General features: G+C 45.9%; 1 protein-coding gene across 1 annotated transcript in view; it reads left to right on the forward strand.

Annotated features, from left to right (window-relative positions):
* dpys (dihydropyrimidinase) overlaps positions 1-19,428 on the forward strand; it is a 148,727-nt gene that overhangs the window by 84,725 nt on the left and 44,574 nt on the right. The window contains exon 5 of the mRNA XM_070872164.1: positions 15,804-15,960. Within this exon, the coding sequence (XP_070728265.1) occupies positions 15,804-15,960 (157 nt within the window). The remainder of the gene's footprint in view (positions 1-15,803; positions 15,961-19,428) is intronic.

Consider the following 19,428-nt stretch of genomic DNA (forward strand, 5'->3'; position numbering starts at 1 on the left):
CCACCTTTTCAGGCAGTGAGTTCCAGACCCCCACCACCCTCTGGGTGAAAAATGATCCCCTCAAATCCCCTGTAAACCTCCTGTCAATTACTTTAAATCTATGCCCCCTGGTTGTTGACCTCTTTGGTAAGGGAAATAGATCCTTCCTATCCACTCTATCTCGGCCCTCATAATGTTATACACCTCAATACGGTTTCCCCTCGGCCTCCTCTGTTCCAAAGAAACCAACCCCATCCTATCCAATCTTTCCTCATAGTACTAATTGTAGAATGTAATGAATCAACCCTCCAGTGTTGAATACAGTGTAGGTTATGTGCCATTTGTTACCTCATGGGGGCACCAGATATCATAGCTGACTGTCGAGGGCCTACAATTTAATTGAAGATGTATCTGGTGATACTTTATTGGTTAAAGGTAAAAACCTATTTTCTGAAGAATTATAGTGTACTAACCTAGTGCTTGTATGATGATTTCTGACTTTATTATTACGATTTGTCTCATTTGAAGAATTTGCAGCTCTCTCCCTGGCTAATTCCAGATCAAAACAGTTCTGGTAAAGTGGAAGCTAGGTATGATTCTCTCACAGTGAGTGTGCAATAAAAGACCAGTTGTATAGAAGCTGTTTGGCAGAATAGAAAGAGACCAGAACAGATCATCTTCCTACTCTTTTATCTAGGAAATGCTGCCTGATCCAGCGGAACTAAAGAAGAGCAAGAAAACTAACTATTTTGGAGTATTTAATAAGAACATAAGAAATAGGAGCAGGAGTAGGCCATAAGGCCCTCGAGCCTGCTCCGCCATTCAATAAGATCATGGCTGATCTTCAACCTCAACTCCACTTTCCTGCACTGGCCCCATATCCCTTGATTCCCTTAATATCCAAAAATCTATCGATCTCTGTCTTGAATATACTCAAAGACTGAGCCCCCACAGCCCTCTCGGGTAGAGAATTCCAAAGATTCACCACCATCTGAGTGAAGAAGTTTCTCCTCATCTCAATCCTAAATGGTCGACCCCTTATTCTGAGACTGTGATCCCTGGTTCTAGACTCCCCAGCCAGGGGAAACATCTTCCCTGCATCTACCTTGTCAAGCCCTGTAAGAATTTTGTGTGTTTTAATGAGATCACCTCTCATTCTTCTAAACTCTGGAAGAATATGCACATTGGTGGTGAAATTAAGCACTTTAGCGGCGGCCGGTTTCAGCACAAAAAGAGCTGCCGCCTCGCTTCCACCCATTTCTGTTGCGTCCCATGAGAGCCGCCATTTTGGGCAGGATGGCAGCGCGGCCGATGCCTGCCTTCGCTAGCAAAATGGTAATGAGACAGATCGTGACACCAATCAGCGTGCAACTCTGATACAAAACACAACCTGCTATTGTGGACGTCACCGCATGAATGAATGCCCACTCCAAAGCACACACGGCTGAACATGCGTTCAGCTGTACAATGGATCCCCCCCACCAGCACTACTTAAAGGGACACACACAACATTGAGTTAGGTTTAGATTTTTGCTTTTGTATCGGTTCCTGCAGTTTATTGGAGAAGTGGCTTGGTGTAAGACATTTAAAAAGTTGTTAAAATGTGCAAGGAGTGCTGCTCGACGCTTGCAAGGTTTTGGTTCTTAACCCAGTCCTGGGAACTCTAGTTGCCATCCCGCTTGGGCTGCAGTATCACATGGCAATGGTGCAGATGCAGCAAAGGGGACAAGCTGCTCACAGAGGGAGGAGGAGGAGGAGAAACATTAAGAACATAAGAATTAGGAACAGGAATAGTCCATTTGGCCCCTCGAGCCTGCTCCGCCATTTAATATCATGGCTGATCTGATCATGAGCTGAACTTCACTTCCCTGCCCGCTCCCCATAACCCTTTACGCTCTTATTGCTCAAAAATCTGTTTATCTTCACCTTAAATATATTCAATGACCCAGCCTCCGCAGCTCTCTGGGGTAGAGAATTCTATAGATTTACAACTCTCTGAGAGAAGAAATTCCTCCTCATCTCAGTTTTAAATGGGCGATCCCTTATTCTAAAACTATGCCCCTTAGTTCTAGATTCCCCCATGAGTGGAAACATCCTCTCTGCATCTACCTTGTCGAAACACTCATTATCTTATGTGTTAAAATAAGATTCTTCAGAACTCCAATGAGTACAGGCACAACCTGCTCAACCTATCTTCATAAGTCAACTCCTTCATCTCAGGAATCAACATAGTGAACCTTCTCTGAACTGCCTCCAATGCAAGTATATCCCTCCTTAAATAAGGAGACCAAAACTGTACGCAGTACTCCAGGTGTGGTCTCACCAATAGCCTGTACAGTTGTAGCAGGACTTCTCTGCTTTTACAATCCATCCCCCTTGCAATAAAGGCCAACATTTCATTTGCCTTCCTGATTACTTGCTGTACCTGCATACTAACTTTTTGTATTTCTTGAACAAGAACCCTCAGGTCCCTCTGTACTGCAGCATTTTGTAATTTTTCTCCAGTTAAATAATAATTTTATTTTTTACCTCACACTTTCCCACATTATACTCCATCTGCCAAATCTTTGCCCACTCACTTAGCCTGTCTATATCACTTTGCAGATTTTTTGTGTCCTCCTCACAACTTGCTTTCCCACCCATCTTTGTATCATCAGCAAACTTGGCTATATTATACTTGGTCCCTTCATCCAAATCATTAATATAGATTGTAAATAGTTGAGGCCCCAGCACTGATCTATGTGGTACCCCACTAGTCACTGTTTGCCAACCAGAAAATTTATCACAACATTTATCCCGACTCTCTGTTTTCTGTTAGTTAGCCAATCCTCGAACCATGCTAATATATTACCCCCAACCCCGTTAACTTTTATCTTGTGCAGTAACCTTTTATTGGCACCTTATCGAATGCCTTCTGGAAATCCAAATACACCACATCCACTGGTTCCCCCTTATCCACCCTGCTCGTTACATCCTCAAAGAACTCCAGAAAATTTGTCAAACATGATTTCCCTTTCATGCTGACTCTGCCTGACTGAATTTTGCTTTTCCAAATGTCCTGCTACTGCTTCCTTAATAATGGACTCCAGCATTTTCCCAACAACAGATGTTGGACTAACTGGTCTATAGTTTCCTGCTTTCTGTCTGCCTCCTTTTTTAAATAGGGGTGGTTTTCCAATCCGCTGGGACCGCCCCCGAATCCAGGAAATTTTGGTAGATTACAGCCAATGCATCCACTATCTCTGCAGCCTCTTCTTTTAAGACCCTAAGATGCAAGCCATCAGGTCCAGGGGAAGCAGGAGGCAGAAGCAGAAGGAAGAATGCAACCCAGACAGCTCCTTTCTGGCTGGGATATCCGGGATCGAATCATCAGTGAACGCAACCCCAATTCCCCTTTCAACATATTAGTCCCACACTTTACCTTCCCCATGTTACTGACAGTGTTCTCTTCGCCACAATGCTGAAATAAAAGCCACTACAAAGCAAACTTTCCAATCCAACTTTATATATCTATCCATCCAATATTACATCAAAAATTCAACTTATCATCCTTTTCATTACCTTAGTGACTGTTGTGTGTGTGCCTTTGCCTATCCTACTGATGTCATGCAGTGCTACCCCAGGGTTGCAGCATGGCTGCTGGAAGGCTGCTGACTTTCAGTGGGGGTCACTGCAGATGGCCTTGCAGAATGACTTCGAAGAGCTGGTGGCTGGGAGTGTGAAATCGAGTAACGGTGTTTCTTCTTAAGGAAGTGTACTTTAGGAAGTGGCCCAAGAAAGAGTGGATGCATTGGTGGTCATTTTCCAACATTCTATAGATTCTGCATCAGTTCCTATGGATTTGAGGGTAGCTAATGTAACACCACTTTTTAAAAAAGGAGGGAGAGAGATAACAGGGAATTATTGATCAGTTAGCCTGACATCAGTAGTGGGGAAAATGCTGGAATCAATTATTAAAGATGTAATAGCAGCGCATTTGGAAAGCAGTGAGAGGATCGGTCCAAGTCAGCATGGATTTATGAAAGGGAAATCATGCTTGACAAATCTTCTGGAATTTTTTGAGGATGTAACTAGTAGAGTGGACAAGGGAGAACCAGTGGATGTGATGTATTTGGACTTTCAAAAGGCTTTTGACAAGGTCCCACACAAGAGATTAGTGTGCAAAATTAAACATGGTATTGGGGGTAATGTACTGACGTGGATAAAGAATGGTTGGCAGACGGGAAACAAAGAGTAGGAATAAACAGGTCCTTTTCAGAATGGCAGGCAGTGACTAGTGGGGTACCGCAGGGTTCAATGCTGGGACCCCAGCTCTTTACAATATACATTAATGATTTGGATGAAGGAATTGAATGTAATATCTCCAAGTTTGCAGATGACACTAAGCTGGGTGGCAGGGTGAGGTGTGAGGAGGATGCTTAGATATTGCAGGGTAACTTGGACAGGTTAGGTGAGTGGGCAAATGCATGGCAGATGCAGTATAATGTAGATAAATGTGAGGTTATCCACTTTGGTGGCAAAAACAGGGAGGCAGAATATTATCTGAATGGTGACAGATTAGGAAAAGGGGAGGTGCAACGCGACCTGGGTGTCATGGTACATCAGTTATTGAAGGTAGGCATGCAGGTACAGCAGGCGGTGAGGAAGGCAAATGGTATGTTGGCCTTCATAGCGAGAAGATTTGAGTATAGGAGCAGGGAGGTCTTACTGCAGTTGTACAGGGCCTTGGTGAGGCCACACCTTGAATATTGTGTACAGTTTTGGTCTCCTAATCTGAGGAAGGACATTCTTGCTATTGAGGGAGTGGTTCACCAGACTGATTCCCGGGATGGCAGGACTGAGATATGAAGTAAGACTGGATTGATTAGGCTTATATTCACTGGAATTTAGAAGAATGAGAGGGGATCTCATAGAAACATACAAAATTCTGACGGGATTGGACAGGTTAGATGCAGGAAGAACATTCCCGATGTTGGGAAAGTCCAGAACCAGGGGTCACAGTCTAAGGATAAGGGGTAAGCCATTTAGGACCGAGATGAGGCGAAACTCCTTCACTCGCAGAGTTGTGAACTTGTGGAATTCTCTACCACAGAAAGTTGTTGAGGCCAGTTTGTTAGATATATTCAAAAGGGAGTTAGATGTGGCTCTTACGGCTAAAGGGATCCAAGGCTTATGGAGAGAAAGCAGGAATGGGGTACTGAAGTTGCATGATCAGCCATGATCATATTGAATGGTGGTGCAGGCTCAAAGGGCCGAGCGGCCTACTTCTGCACCTATTTTCTATGTTTCTACGTTTCACTCTCCTCTCCCTCTTCTTGCTCAAACACTGGATGGGCAGGCTGGATTTCTTGGGTGTCTGAAATGAGAAAGGCACAAGGGTTGTGGTAAGGGGAGTGGGGAAGCAAGAGGTGCATGCTTACACCATGTGCAGATTGTAAATCACAAGAGATTGTAGGATGAGGGGGAAGTGGGAATGTATGAGGTCACCAGCATCTTGTATTCTTTCAGACCCCTCAGCCATGCCCTGCCAGGAATGGCCGGCACTGTCTCCTCCATGGGGTGAGATAATGCAGGCGAGCCTGTTCCCTGCTGGTTAAGGATTGCTGGCACCGGTTATGCGGCACCTTTAGCTGCAAGAAAAGGGGAAATGCGTCAGTGAATATGGTGTCATGGTTAAATAGTTGTCAGTCATGAATGTGAGACATGCATCAGCAGTAATTGTGTGAAGGTGAAGGGAAGCTAGGAATATGAGGTGTGTCTCGTGGAATTCTTTGAGGATATAACGAACATGGTGGATAGAGGTGTACCGATGGATGTGGTGTATTTAGATTTCCAAAAGGCATTCGATAAGATGTCAGACAAAAGGTTACTGCAGAAGATAAAGGTACGCGGAGTCAGAGGCAATGTATTAGCATGGATCGAGAATTGGCTGGCTAACAGAAAGCAGAGAGGATAAATGGCTCCTTTTTGGGTTGGAAATCGGTGGTTAGTGGTGTGCCACAGGGATCGGTGCTGGGACCACAACTGTTTACAATATACATAGATGACCTGGAAGAGGGGACAGAGTGTAGTGTAACAAAATTTGCAGATGACACAAAGATTAGTGGGAAAGCGGGTTGTGTAGAGGACACAGAGAGGATGCAAAGAGATTTAGATAGGTTACGCGAATGGGCTAAGGTTTGGCAGATGGAATACAATGTCGGAAAATGTGAGGTCATCCACCTTGGAAAAAAAAACAGTAAAAGGGAATATTATTTGAATGGGGAGAAATTACAACATGCTGCGGTGCAGCGGGACCTGGGGGTCCTTGTGCATGAATCCCAAAAAGTTAGTTTGCAGGTGCTGCAGGAAATCAGGAAGGCAAATGGAATGTTGGCCTTCATTGCGAGAGGGATGGAGTACAAAAGCAGAGAGGTCCTGCTGCAACTGTATAGGGTATTGGTGAGGCTGCACCTGGAGTACTGCGTGCAGTTTTGGTCACCTTACTTAAGGAAGGATATACTAGCCTTGGAGGGGGTACAGAGACGATTCACTAGGCTGATTCCGGAGATGAGGGGGTTACCTTATGATGATAGATTGAGTAGACTGGGTCTTTACTCGTTGGAGTTCAGAAGGATGAGGGGTGATCTTATAGAAACATTTAAAATCATGAAAGGGATAGACAAGAGGCAGAGAGGTTGTTTCCACTTGTCAGGGAGACTAGAACTAGGGGGCACAGCCTCAAAATACGGGGGAGACAATATAAAACCGAGTTGAGAAGGAATTTCTTCTCCCAGAGGGTTGTGAATCTGTGGAATTCTCTGCCCAAGGAAGCAGTTGAGGCTAGCTGTATTCAAATCACAGATAGATAGATTTTTAACCAATAAGGAAATTAAGGGTTATAGGGAGCGGGCGGGTAAATGGAGCTGAGTCCACGGCCAGATCAGCCATGATCTTGTTGAATGGCGGAGCGGGCTCGAGGGGCTAGATGGCCTACTACTGTTCCTAATTCTTATGTTCTTATTTATATGTTTGGTAGAGATTGTTAGTGGATGAGGAATTAATTCAAACCATCAGGAATAGTATCACAAGAAGAAGTTGTAACTTACCAGCGTCCGGTTTCCCCGCATTCTGCTGAGATTTAACTCCACAGCATGCGTCTTTCGTCATTGAGAACATAAGAATATAAGAATTAGGAGCAGGAGTAGATCATACGCCCCCTTGAGCCTGCTCTGCCATGCACTAAGATCATGGCTGATTTTCGAACTCAACTCTACTTTCCTGCTCTCTCCCCATATCCCTTGATTCTTTTTGAGTCCAAAAATCTATCTATCTCAGCCTTGAATATACTCAACAACTCAGCATCCACAGCACTTTGGGGCAGAGAATTCCAAAGATTCACAACACTCTGAGTCAAGAAATTGCTCCTGATCTCTGGCCAACCCCTTAACCTGAGACTGTGGCCCGCTGGTTCTAGACTCTCCAGCCCGGGGGAAACAATCTCCCTGTATCTACCCCATCAATCCCCCTCAGAATCTTGTATGTTTCAATGAGATCACCTCTCATTCTTTGAAACTCCACAGAGTATAGGGCCAATCTACTCAATCTCTCCTCATAGGACAACCCTCCCGGGAATCAATCTCGTAAACCTTTGTTGCACTGTCTCTAAGGCAACGATATCCTTCTTCAAATAAGGAGACTAAAACTGTGCACATTACTCCAGGTTTATCATCACTTCCTGGCTTTTTTACTCTATGGGGCTGAAATTGTCCCTTTCCTTAAAGTCTGTTACCCCAGAAAATCGGCGGCCATGCTGCTGAGTGGAGTGGCTGCCGACTTTTCGTGGAATGGCCGCTGATAGCCCAGTTGCCCTCCCGAGTTTTCCTGGGGGATGCCCTGATTTTCCCCCCCCCACCCCCACCCCAGTTACCGCTGCTGCCGATCCGTTTTAAGTGCGTCATCACCGTGCACACCGCTGATCTAACCCCCCCCACGGCGACACTCCCCTCTGAAAATCTTCGGCCCGCCCAGCGGTGCCAAAACCCAATTTTCCCCGGTGGTCCAGTGAGGCTGTGGCCTTCTACAATGGTGATGCGACTTCCCTTAAAGGGGAGGATGCACTGCCGCTGCCGCCATTTTTTTTTTCTGGATAGCTGCCAGGTCGGCCCAACAATTATGCCCCCGGGTTCAGCCGGGTCACCAACAGGCAGCCTGGCTAAACTTGGGCCTGTATTTTGCCGGCCGATCGGGAGGTCGGCCGGCAAAAATTTTCACATCGCCGCCGTGACAGTGGGGGCCCTTCCCTTTAAGGGCTGCTGCGCTGCTGGCCGCACATAGTCGTCAGAGGGTGCACCGACAGAAAATCCTGTCGGGGGCACCGCGCGGTGGCTGATCGACGAGTTCAGCTGAATATCGATTGGAAAGTTTTTCTTTTATTTAAAAATGGCGGTGCACTAACTGATGACTCGCTTTCGGCGGTCACCCGAATTGGGCGGTATGGGGTCCAGGCTGAAAAATCCCCAACCTGAATTTCAGTCAGGTCGGCCAGTTGACCCCAATGTGCCGACCATTCGATTTTGATGAATGGCCGCCGCAAACAGGCAGTAACGGGTCTCTCTGAGACCCTCAAATTTGGCCTCTATGTCTCCTGAAGTCTGCTACTATCCTCCTCACTGCTTACTAAGTTTTCTAAGGGCTGAACTTTCCTATAATTTTCGACGGGTTCTCGGTAATTTTCTCGGCAGGATAGCTCTTTTTCCGCCCGGCGAAAGTTTCCCCATTATTTTTTGAGTGGTATCGCCAAAATGTGAAAAACGCCCACTGGGATCAAACCGCCGACATACAACGGCGAGAAAATCGCCAGGACGTAAGTTTGGCCTCAAGAAGCCCATCCAGATCGGCGAGGGAACCACCCTGTAAAAGCTGCTTAAACAGGGCGGTAGGTGAGTACTCTGCAAAGAAAGGTCAGTTAAAACGGTGATTAGGTGTAAAAGTGTCTTGGGAATGCCTTTTACCTTTTTTTTTGGTGAAATTTTTTTTTACATTTTTCCCCCTACCTCGGCTCAACCTCAGCCTCAGATTAAATTTTTAAAAAACGCCCATTTACTTAGTCTCCCCTTAACCGCCAAGAAAATCACCAAGAATAAAGTTGCAAGGCCCATTTTCTCGCCAAGCGATTAGTTTTAATTAGTTTTAACTTAAAAGTGTAAATTTTCACCAGCGTTACATACCAAATGTTGGCGGTTTTTCTGGAGCGGGCAATCGGGCGTTGAGGGGCTCTCACAAAGTCTAACCCTAAGCTTTATGCCATCTGTAACGACGGGTGATGCATTTTGGTAAGAAAAACAAAGACATTATCAGCGCCTCAGAGAATGAGAAACGGAAAGGGGTAGAAGTGCAAAGCGAGGGATACAGGTGAACAAATCATTAAAAGCAGCACCGCAGGTCAGCAAAGCAATGAAAAATGCTAACAATGCACTGGGATTTATTTCGAGGCATATAGAATTCAAAAGTAGCGTTCAACTTGTAGAGAACCTTGGTGAGGCCACACTATTGCGCACAGTTCTGGAGACCGAAATTCATGGTCTCAAAGAAACTCGGTAATGCCCGTTTGCCACGGCCATTCTTAAAATTCGAATAGCTGCCGCTTTGGGGTCAACTGGCCGACCCGACCTAAATTCAGGTCGGGGATTTTTCAGCCTGGACTCCATGCCGCCTGAGTGGTTGTACTGCCAATTTTAATCAATAAAAATACTTAACTCCCGATATGCAGCAGAACTCGTCAATCCCCCGCCGCACGGTGCCCTTGGCAGGTTTTTCTGTCGGTGCAGCATCTCCGCACTGAGTGCGGCCCGGCAGCATGAATGCCCTTAAAGTGGAGGGCCCACTGCCACGGCCGCAATGGAAACATTTTTGCCGGCCGACTTGCCGATCGGCCGGCAAAATACTGCCCCCGGGTTTGGCCAGGCCGCCAACGGGCAGCCTGGCATTCCCTCTTGGGTACCAGGCGCTGGCTCAGCCGAAACGCTCCCTGGTGGACCAGTGGCAAAAGATAAACAAATGATCGAACCGCTCCCCTTTAACGGAGGGGAGAAAGCTTTTCTTTTTATTTTTTTATATCAGTAATTAACCTTTAACATTGTTGTTGCCAATTTAAGTGTATCTAAGGGTTAAGTCATGGCAGGAGAGCTCGGACACGTGATATGCTCCTCCTGTACCACGTGGGAACTCAGGGACACTTCCAGTGTCCCTGACGACTAAGTGTGCGGGAAGTGTATCCGCCTCCAGCTCCTGACGGACCGCGTTGTGGAATTGGAGTTGAGCGTGGATTCACTCTGGAGCATCCACGATGCTGAGAATGACGTAAGTAGCACGTGTAGCGAGTTGGTCTTACCACAGGTGAAGGGTCCACAGCCAGCGAGGGAATGGAAGACCAGCAGGAAGAGCAGTGCAAGGAAGGTAGTGCAGGGGTCCCCTGCGTTCATCCCCCTGCAAAACAGATACACTGCTTTGAGTACTGTTGAGGGGGATGACTCATCAGGGGAGGGCAGCAGCAGCCAAGTTCATGGCACCGTGGCTGGCTCTGTTGCACAGGAGGGCAGGAAAAAAAGTGCGAGAGCGATAGTGACAGGGGATTCAATTGTAAGGGGAATAGATAGGCATTTCTGCGGCCGCAACCGAGACTCCAGGATGGTATGTTGCCTCCCTGGTGCAAGGGTCAAGGATGTCTCGGAGCGGGTGCAGGACATTCTAAAAAGGGAGGGAGAACAGCCAGTTGTCGTGGTGCACATTGGTACCAACGACATAGGTAAAAAAAGGGATGAGGTCCTACGAGACGAATTTAAGGAGCTAGGAGCTAAATTAAAAAGTAGGACCTCAAAAGTAGTAATCTCGGGATTGTTACCAGTGCCAGGTGCGAGTCAGAGTAGGAATCGCAGGATAGCGCAGATGAATACGTGGCTTGAGCAGTGGTGCAGCAGGGAGGGATTCAAATTCCTGGGGCATTGGAACAGGTTCTGGGGGAGGTGGGACCAGTACAAACCGGACGGTCTGCACCTGGGCAGGACCGGAACCAATGTCCGAGTGGGAGTGTTTCCTAGTGCTGTTCGGGAGGAGTTAAACTAATATGGCAGGGGGATGGGAACTAATGCAGGGAGACAGAGGGAAACAAAAAGGAGACAAAAGCAAAAGACAGAAAGGAGATGAGTAAAAGTGGAGGGCAGAGAATCCCAAGGCAAAAAACAAAAAGGGCCACTGAATATAAAGGGGCTGCAGGAGGGGTCAAAACTAAAAATCATGGTTTAAAAACTAGGATTAAAACACTCTACCTAAATGCACGCAGCATTTGAAATAAAGTAAATGAGTTGACAACACAAATCATTACAAATGGGTATGATTTGGTGGCCATTACAGAAACATGGTTGCAGGGTGGCCAAGACTGGGAATTAAACATACAGGGCTATCTGACGATTCGGAAAGATAGACAAGAAGGGAAAGGAGGTGGGGTAGCTCTGTTAATAAAGGATGATATCAGGGCAGTTGTGAGAGATGATATTGTCTCTAATGAACAAAATGTTGAATCATTGTGGGTGGAGATTAGAGATAGTAAGGGGAAAAAGTCACTGGTGGGCGTAGTTTATTGGCCCCCAAATAATAACTTCACGGTGGGGCGGGCAATAATCAAGGGAATAATGGAGGCATGTGAAAAAGGAACGGCAGTAGTCATGGGGGATTTTAACCTACATATCGATTGATCAACTCAAATCGCACGGGGTAGCCTGGAGGAGGAATTCATAGAATGCATACGGGATTGTTTCTTAGAACAGTATGTAACAGAACCTACAAGGGAGCAAGCTATCTTAGATCTGGTCCTGTGTAATGAGACAGGAAAAATAAACGATCTCCTAGTAAAAGATCCTCTCGGAATGAGTGATCACAGTATGGTTGAATTTGTAATACAGATTGAGGGTGAGGAAGTTGTGTCAGAAACGAACGTACTACGCTTAAACAAAGGGGACTACAGTGGGATGAGGGCAGAGTTGGCGAAAGTAGACTGGGAACACAGACTAAACGGTGGCACAATTGAGGAACAGTGGAGAACTTTTAAGAAGCTCTTTCATAGTGCGCAACAAAAATATATTCCAGTGAAAAAGAAGGGCGGTAAGAGAAGGGATAACCAGCCGTGGATAACCAAGGAAATAAAGGAGAGTATCAAATCAAAGACCAATGCGTATAAGGTGGCCAAGGTTAGTGGGAAACTAGAGGATTGAGAAAATTTTAAACAACAGCAAAGAATGACCAAAAAAGCAATAAAGAAAGGAAAGATAGATTACGAAGGTAAACTTGCGCAAAACATAAAAACCGATAGTAAAAGCTTTTACAGATATATAAAACGGAAAAGAGTGACTAAAGTAAATGTTGGTCCCTTAGAAGATGAGAAGGGGGATTAATAATGTGAAATGTGAAAATGGCTGAGCCCTTAAACAATTATTTTGCTTCGGTCTTCACAGTGGAAGACACAAAAACTATGCCAAAAATTGCTGGTCACAGGAATGTGGGAAGGGAGGACCTTGAGACAATCACTATCACTAGGGGGGTAGTGCTGGACAGGCTAATGGGACTCAAGATAGACAAGTCCCCTGGTCCTGATGAAATGCATCCCAGGGTATTAAAAGAGATGGCGGAAGTTTTGGCAGATGCATTCATTATAATCTACCAAAATTCTCTGGACTCTGGGGAGGTACCAGCGGATTGGAAAGCAGCTAATGTAACGCCTCTGTTTAAAAAAGGGGGCCGACAAAAGGCAGGTAACTATAGGCCGGTTAGTTTAACATCTGTCGTGGGGAAAATGCTTGAAACTATCATTAAGGAAGAAATAGCGGGACACCTAGATAGGAATAGTGCAATCAAGCAGACGCAGCATGGATTCATGAAGGGGAAATCATGTTTAACTAATTTACTGGAATTCTTTGAGGATATAACGAGCATGGTGGATAGAGGTGTACCGATGGATGTGGTGTATTTAGATTTCCAAAAGGCATTCGATAAGGTGCCACACAAAAGGTTACTGCAGAAGATAAGGGTACGCGGAGTCAGAGGAAATATATTAGCATGGATAAAGAATTGGCTGGTAAACAGAGAGCAGAGAGTCGGGATAAATGGGTCCTTTTCGGGTTGGAAATCAGTGGTTATTGGTGTGCCACAGGGATCGGTGCTGGGACCACAACTGTTTACAATATACATAGATGACCTGGAAGAGGGGACAGAGTGTAGTGTAACAAAATTTGCAGATGACACAAAGATTAGTGGGAAAGTGGGTTGTGTCGAGGACACAGAGAGGCTGCAAATAGATTTGGATAGGTTAAGTGAATGGGCTAAGGTTTGGCAGATGGAATACAATGTTGGAAAGTGTGAGGTCATCCACCTTGGGAAAAAAAACAGTAAAAGGGAATATTATTTGAATGGGGAGAAATTACAACATGCTGAGGTGCAGAGGGACCTGGGGGTCCTTGTGCATGAATCCCAAAAAGTTAGTTTGCAGGTGCAGCAGGTAATCAGGAAGGCAAATGGAATGTTGGCCTTCATTGCGAGAGGGATGGAGTACAAAAGCAGATACTCTGCAACTGTATAGGGTATTGGTAAGGCCACACCTGGAGTACTGCGTGCAGTTTTGGTCACCTTACTTAAGGAAGGATATACTGGCTTTGGAGGGGGTACAGAGACGATTCACTCGGCTGATTCGGAGATGAGGGGGTTACCTTATGATGATAGATTGAGTAGACTGGGTCTTTACTCGTTGGAGTTCAGAAGGATGAGGGGTGATCTTATAGAAACATTTAAAATCATGAAAGGGATAGACAAGAGGCAGAGAGGTTGTTTCCACTGGTCGGGGAGACTAGATTTAGGGGGTGCAGCCTCACAATACGGGGGAGCCAATTTAAAACCGAGTTGAGAAGGAATTTCTTCTCCCAGAGGGTTGTGAATCTGTGGAATTCTCTGCCCAAGGAAGCAGTTGAGGCTAGCTCGTAGAATGTATTCAAGTCACAGATATATAGATTTTAACCAATAAGGGAATTAAGGGTTATGGGGAGAGGGCGGGTAAGTGGAGCTGAGTCCACGGCCAGATCAGCCATGATCTTATTGAATGGCGGAGCAGGCTCGAGGGGCTAGATGGCCTACTCCTGTTCCTAATTCTTATGTTCTTATGTTCTTATGTTCTATGCATACACGCTGTGACATCACCATGACTCCACCACTGATTGCCAGTCAGCCTGGCTTTCAGTCTAAGACCCGCCCCCATTAAAAGTCATTTCCTGTGGGACTTTGAAAAAATTTCAACGTCCTGAAAATGGCTCTTCCGACCATACCAAGTATTCCAGCGATAAGTACCATTCTAAAAATCATAGGTGACCCCCTGGTCTCCATACCACAAAATGGACTTAGAAGCATTGGAGAAAGTGCAAAAAAGATTTACATGGATGATAACAGAACTGAGAGATTACAGCTGTGGGTAAAGATTGAACAGGTCGGGGCTTTTTTCTTTCGAAAAGAGAAGACTCAGAGGTGACCTAATAGAGGTTTTTAAAGTCTGACGAAGGGTCATTGACCTGAAACGTTCGAGGTAGAAATTCCGATGTCCCCGAGCCCATACGAAGTTTCTACGGATCCGGGAAGCAGCGAAAAAGCCGGTTTTCAGCACACAATGCACCTGTGCTGAAAACCGGCATTTCCGATCTGTCAAGCTGGATCGGGAGCTAGGACATTTGTACGTGCAAGTTTGCAATAGTGACGCATATCTTGCCCAGCAAATGTCCTCAAAAATCTTGTGCCTGAAAAAGCAGACGCATAGCCTACTTTTACAGGCACAAGTGTTTTAAAACACACAAAAACATATTAAAATAAAGTTATGAAAACATTTTATTGTTAAAAACCCTCCCCACAACGGTAAGTTTATTTTAAGGCATAATTAAAAAAACTTTTTTAAAAATTGGGAAAACATTTTTTTATAAGACATTAATAACTTTAATTTAAATGAATCTTAAATATGTAGTGTAAAGTCCTGTCCCCTCAGTACAGATTCACACGAGGCATGTAGTGAAGTCAAGGTCACTCTGGACCTGCACCTTTATTTCACAGCTCTGGAATGCTGCACTTGCCTGAGACCTGCCCTTATATACCTGTCTCTTGCAAGTGCACCCCTGGTGGTAAGGTATGCTGGTGGTTACAGGTCATATCTTATTACAGTCATATCTTATTACAGTCATGTATAGCATGTTAGGATACAGTTATATATAATAATGTAAGATATATGACATGTAGTGTATATTTTCTATTTTTTACTGGTGTTTTGGGTGTTTGGGAGGGTTTCTCATTCATAATAATTGGAACTCCAACATACGGAGTTCCCAGTATTATGAATGAGAAAATACTTACCTGTGATTGGGTGTCCAGGCACATGTGACTCCTGCACATGTCCCTATGAGCACGCGCTGCGACGCGCAGGAAAAGGAGGCCTGTGGATCGGGAACTCGAGCGGGTGCAGCAGCTTCAGGTAGGTGCGCATTTTTTCTCTAAAATCTAGTCGAATGCCCGCGGGAAGAAGAAATCGGAATTTCTACGCCGGTATCTTTTGTTTCTCTCTCCGCAGATTGCTGCCTGACCTGCTGAGTGTTTCCAGCATTTACTGTTTTTATTTCAGATTTCCAATATTCTGCTTTTGCACACATCAACTGCACTACCTTCATCGACCCTCTTTGTTATTTCATACCATGGTTCATTTTGTGTAGTTTTAAAATCAACGCCTCTATTTAATTAAATATGTCTCCAAACAAAATTGTTATTTCTAGGGAAGGTTGTCTTTGGAGAACCCATTGCAGCCAGTCTAGGGACAGACGGAACTCATTATTGGGACAAAGACTGGCGCAAAGCTGCAGGATATGTCATGGGACCTCCGCTAAGACCTGACGCCACAACACCAGGGTACCTCATGGACCTGCTGGCAAAGTGAGTATTGTGAAATCACACTTCATTAACAGGTAACTGTGAATAGTAACTATAACACTTCGATATCAGCAATCCTAATTGCTGTTGATGTTCCTACTTACTATGTAACACAGTCAACTGTACGGTGATTTTTGTGATCTTCTAAACTATAGGAAAAGTAACACAGGTTAATGTTTCAGAAAATCATTAGAAATAGAACTAATTAAAGATTTGGGCTGGGGGTTAATTAGATTTCTCCTACCAAGTGAATAACATCTATTCGCATTTGTTATGCTGTGAGTAAAGCACTTCCTGATTGAAAAGGACATTTCCATTTATAAAGGATAATTTGCTAGCCATTGTGATTGCGAGGATTTATGAGGACCACAGACTCCTGGATTTTCACTTGATAGCCTTAGAGAGTCAGAGCAAGATTTCTTGGAGTTTTTCCTGAATTGGCTACAGATTTTACTCTCTGGGTATTTGCCTCTCCCAGAAGATTGGGTGGTTGTGCATAGCTGCACCGTGCTCTTCTCCCACCCTTCGAAGTGTCCTATGAAACAGGGAAAAATTAAAGGAAAACAGGAAGACTTGCATTTACAATGCGACGTTCACAATCACCAAATGCCCCAAAGCACTTTATAGCCAATGAAGTGCTTTTTGAAGTGTAGTCTCTGTTGTAATGTAAGAAAGGCAACAGACAACTAATGCTCAGCAAGCTCCCAAAAACAACAATATGACAATAACCAGATAATCTGTTTTAGATGTTTATTTAAGGGATATATATTGGCCAGGACACCAGAGGATAACTCCCCTGTTCTTCTTCAAAATAGGATATTTTACATCCACCTGAGAGAGCAATTTAATGTCTCATCCGAAAGATGGCATCTGCGACAGTGCAGCATGCCCTCAGTACTGCACGGGAATATCAGTCTCAAATCTCTGGAGTGGGACTTGAACCCACAACCTTCTGACTCAGAGGCGAGAATGCTACCACATAAAAAAATATAGTTATTGAACAGTAAAAGCATTTACAACATCATGATCATTCCTCATTCCTGAGGAAGACAGTGTTTGAAGACCAGGACCTCAAACCCAGCACCAAGCTCGTGGTCTACAGAGTAGTAGTGATATCCGCCCTCCTATATGGCTCAGAGACATAATGGACCCGAAACTGGTGCAGTTACCGTTCGATGCCGCCGAGTTTTCTCGGTGGTCTCCCTGGTTTCTGGGTGGTCTCCCCTCTGAGCGAGTTTGGTGGAGGTCTCTTGCCAGCAGGGAGAGAAGACTACTGGGTACCATGTGCTGGCATGTTACACACAGAAGAGTCCTCCCACCCGGTATGTTATCAGTTTGGTCCGGCCGGTCCTCCGCTCCAGCAGGGGAAAAGACCGCCACGTGGAGGCAGGTCTAACCTCAATGGTAAGTGTGAAGACCTACAAAAAAAAGTTAGTCCACTTCTTTTCTTTACTTTTTTTGCAGGGGTGGATGTAGTCCCCTGAAGGATTTCTGGTTTTTTTTTTAATGTTTTGAAATGTTTTTATTTTAGCGGTTCCCCCCTCCCTGGACCCGACTCAATCGTCAGCAGTACTTTGCCGAGGATTGCATTGAGAATTGGAGCTGCCTCCTGCTACCGCCCAGAATCGGCACATCAGTCCCATTTTTGCCACCGGGCGGTCTTTCCCAGATTTTTCCATGAGTCTTCCGCCCAAAGTACCGTCAGGATCTCAGCGGTCCGTTGGACGGTACTTGAGCGGAACTTAGCTTTCACCAATTTCGGGCCCATGGACTATGTTCAGCAGGCAGCTCAAAACACTGGAGAAGTACCACCAACAGTGCCTCTGCAAGATCCTGCAAATCCATTGGCAGGATAGGCGTACCAACATCAGTGTTTTCGCTAAGACCAACAAGCCTAGCATCGAAAAATTGACCACGCTCGATCAACTCCACTGGATGGGCCACAACGTCTGCATGCCTGACACGAGGTTCCCAAAACAAGCGCTCTATTCAGAGCTCCGACACAGCAGCAAGCCCCAGATGGACAAAGGAACGCTTCAAGGACACCTTGAAAAAATACAACATCCCCATCGACATCTGGGACACCAAAGTGGAGGAAGGCGCTGAATACCTCGAGTCTTTTTGCTGAGAGCAAGCTGAAGCCAAGCGTCGACAGCAGAAGGAGCACGCGGCAACCCAGGCAACCCAACCTCCCATTTCTCCAACCACCGTCTGCCCCACCTGTGACAGAGACTGTAGGTCCCGCATTGGACTCTTCAGTCACCTGAGAACTCATTTTTAGTGTGGAAGCAAGTCATCCTCAACTCCGAGGGATAGCCCGAGAAACATTCCATTGTATCATATAAATCCATTCCGCCACACTGCACAGCCATTCCTCCAACACATTTGCAAGGGGCCGAAATTGGTGAAGGCCCCCGCCCACCGAAGTGCCGCGCAAAGGACTGCCGATGGCTGTTGAGGTACCTGATGGTACTTTGGGTGGGGTTTTCATTGAAAAGGTCCTTCAAAGGTCAGCGGGCAGCAAAAGAGAGACTTACGCCACCAATCTGGGCGGCAGCTGGCGGGAGCTCCCAATCTCGGCAGCAAAGGCGCTTGCCGCCCAAGTGCCACCGAGGTTGGAGTCGGGCCCATGGAGGGTGGAAGCCCTGAAAAGGAAAGGCATAAAAAAAAACCATCGGAAGACCTTCATGGGACCCCCTCCAGGCCAGATCCAAGACCGTCCCATCCTCTGTCATCGAGCTACAGTACACGGATGACGCTTGTGTCTGCGCACATTCAGAGGCTGAACTCCAAGTCATCACCAACATCTTCACTGAGGCGTACAAAAGCATGGGCCTTACGCTAAACATCCTCCACCAACCTGACCCCATCACACAGCACTGCCCCCTAGTCGTCAAGATCCACGGCCCTGGACAACGTTGACCACTTTCCATATCTTGGGAGCCTATTATCAGCAAGGCAAGACATCAAAAACGAGGTTCAACACCGCCTCCAGTGCGCCAGCACAGCCTTCGGCCACCTGAAGAAGAGAGTGTTCGAAGATCAGTCCCTCAAATCTGGCATGAAGCTTATGGTCTACTAGGCTGTCGTGATACCCGCCCTCCTGTATGGCTCAGAGACGTGGACCATATACAGTAGACACCTCGGGCTAGATTTTCCACTTTTGTGCTGATCACCCAAAAATGGGCATTATTTCCAGCGTGGGTGGTTAAAAAGGGTTTTTAGATCGCTGGCTTCTCGCCCATTCTCAAAGCACCTAGTTTCTATTTTTGAAAATGTGTATTACCGCGAGCGATATGAAATTAGCGGTAATGTTAAATTTTTGTGACCTTCTGCCGTAAAGTGTCGCCGTCCTTAGCAACGGCATGGCAACGCTCGATTCCCACGATTCAGGAGGTCAAGGGTCATCATGACATGCGCAGAAGAGGAGACAGAGAGAGAGGGAGCTCAGAGGGACTGAAGGCGTGTGTG

The sequence above is a fragment of the Pristiophorus japonicus genome, chromosome 1 (genome assembly GCF_044704955.1).
Source record: "Pristiophorus japonicus isolate sPriJap1 chromosome 1, sPriJap1.hap1, whole genome shotgun sequence".
Classification (NCBI taxonomy): domain Eukaryota; kingdom Metazoa; phylum Chordata; class Chondrichthyes; family Pristiophoridae; genus Pristiophorus; species Pristiophorus japonicus.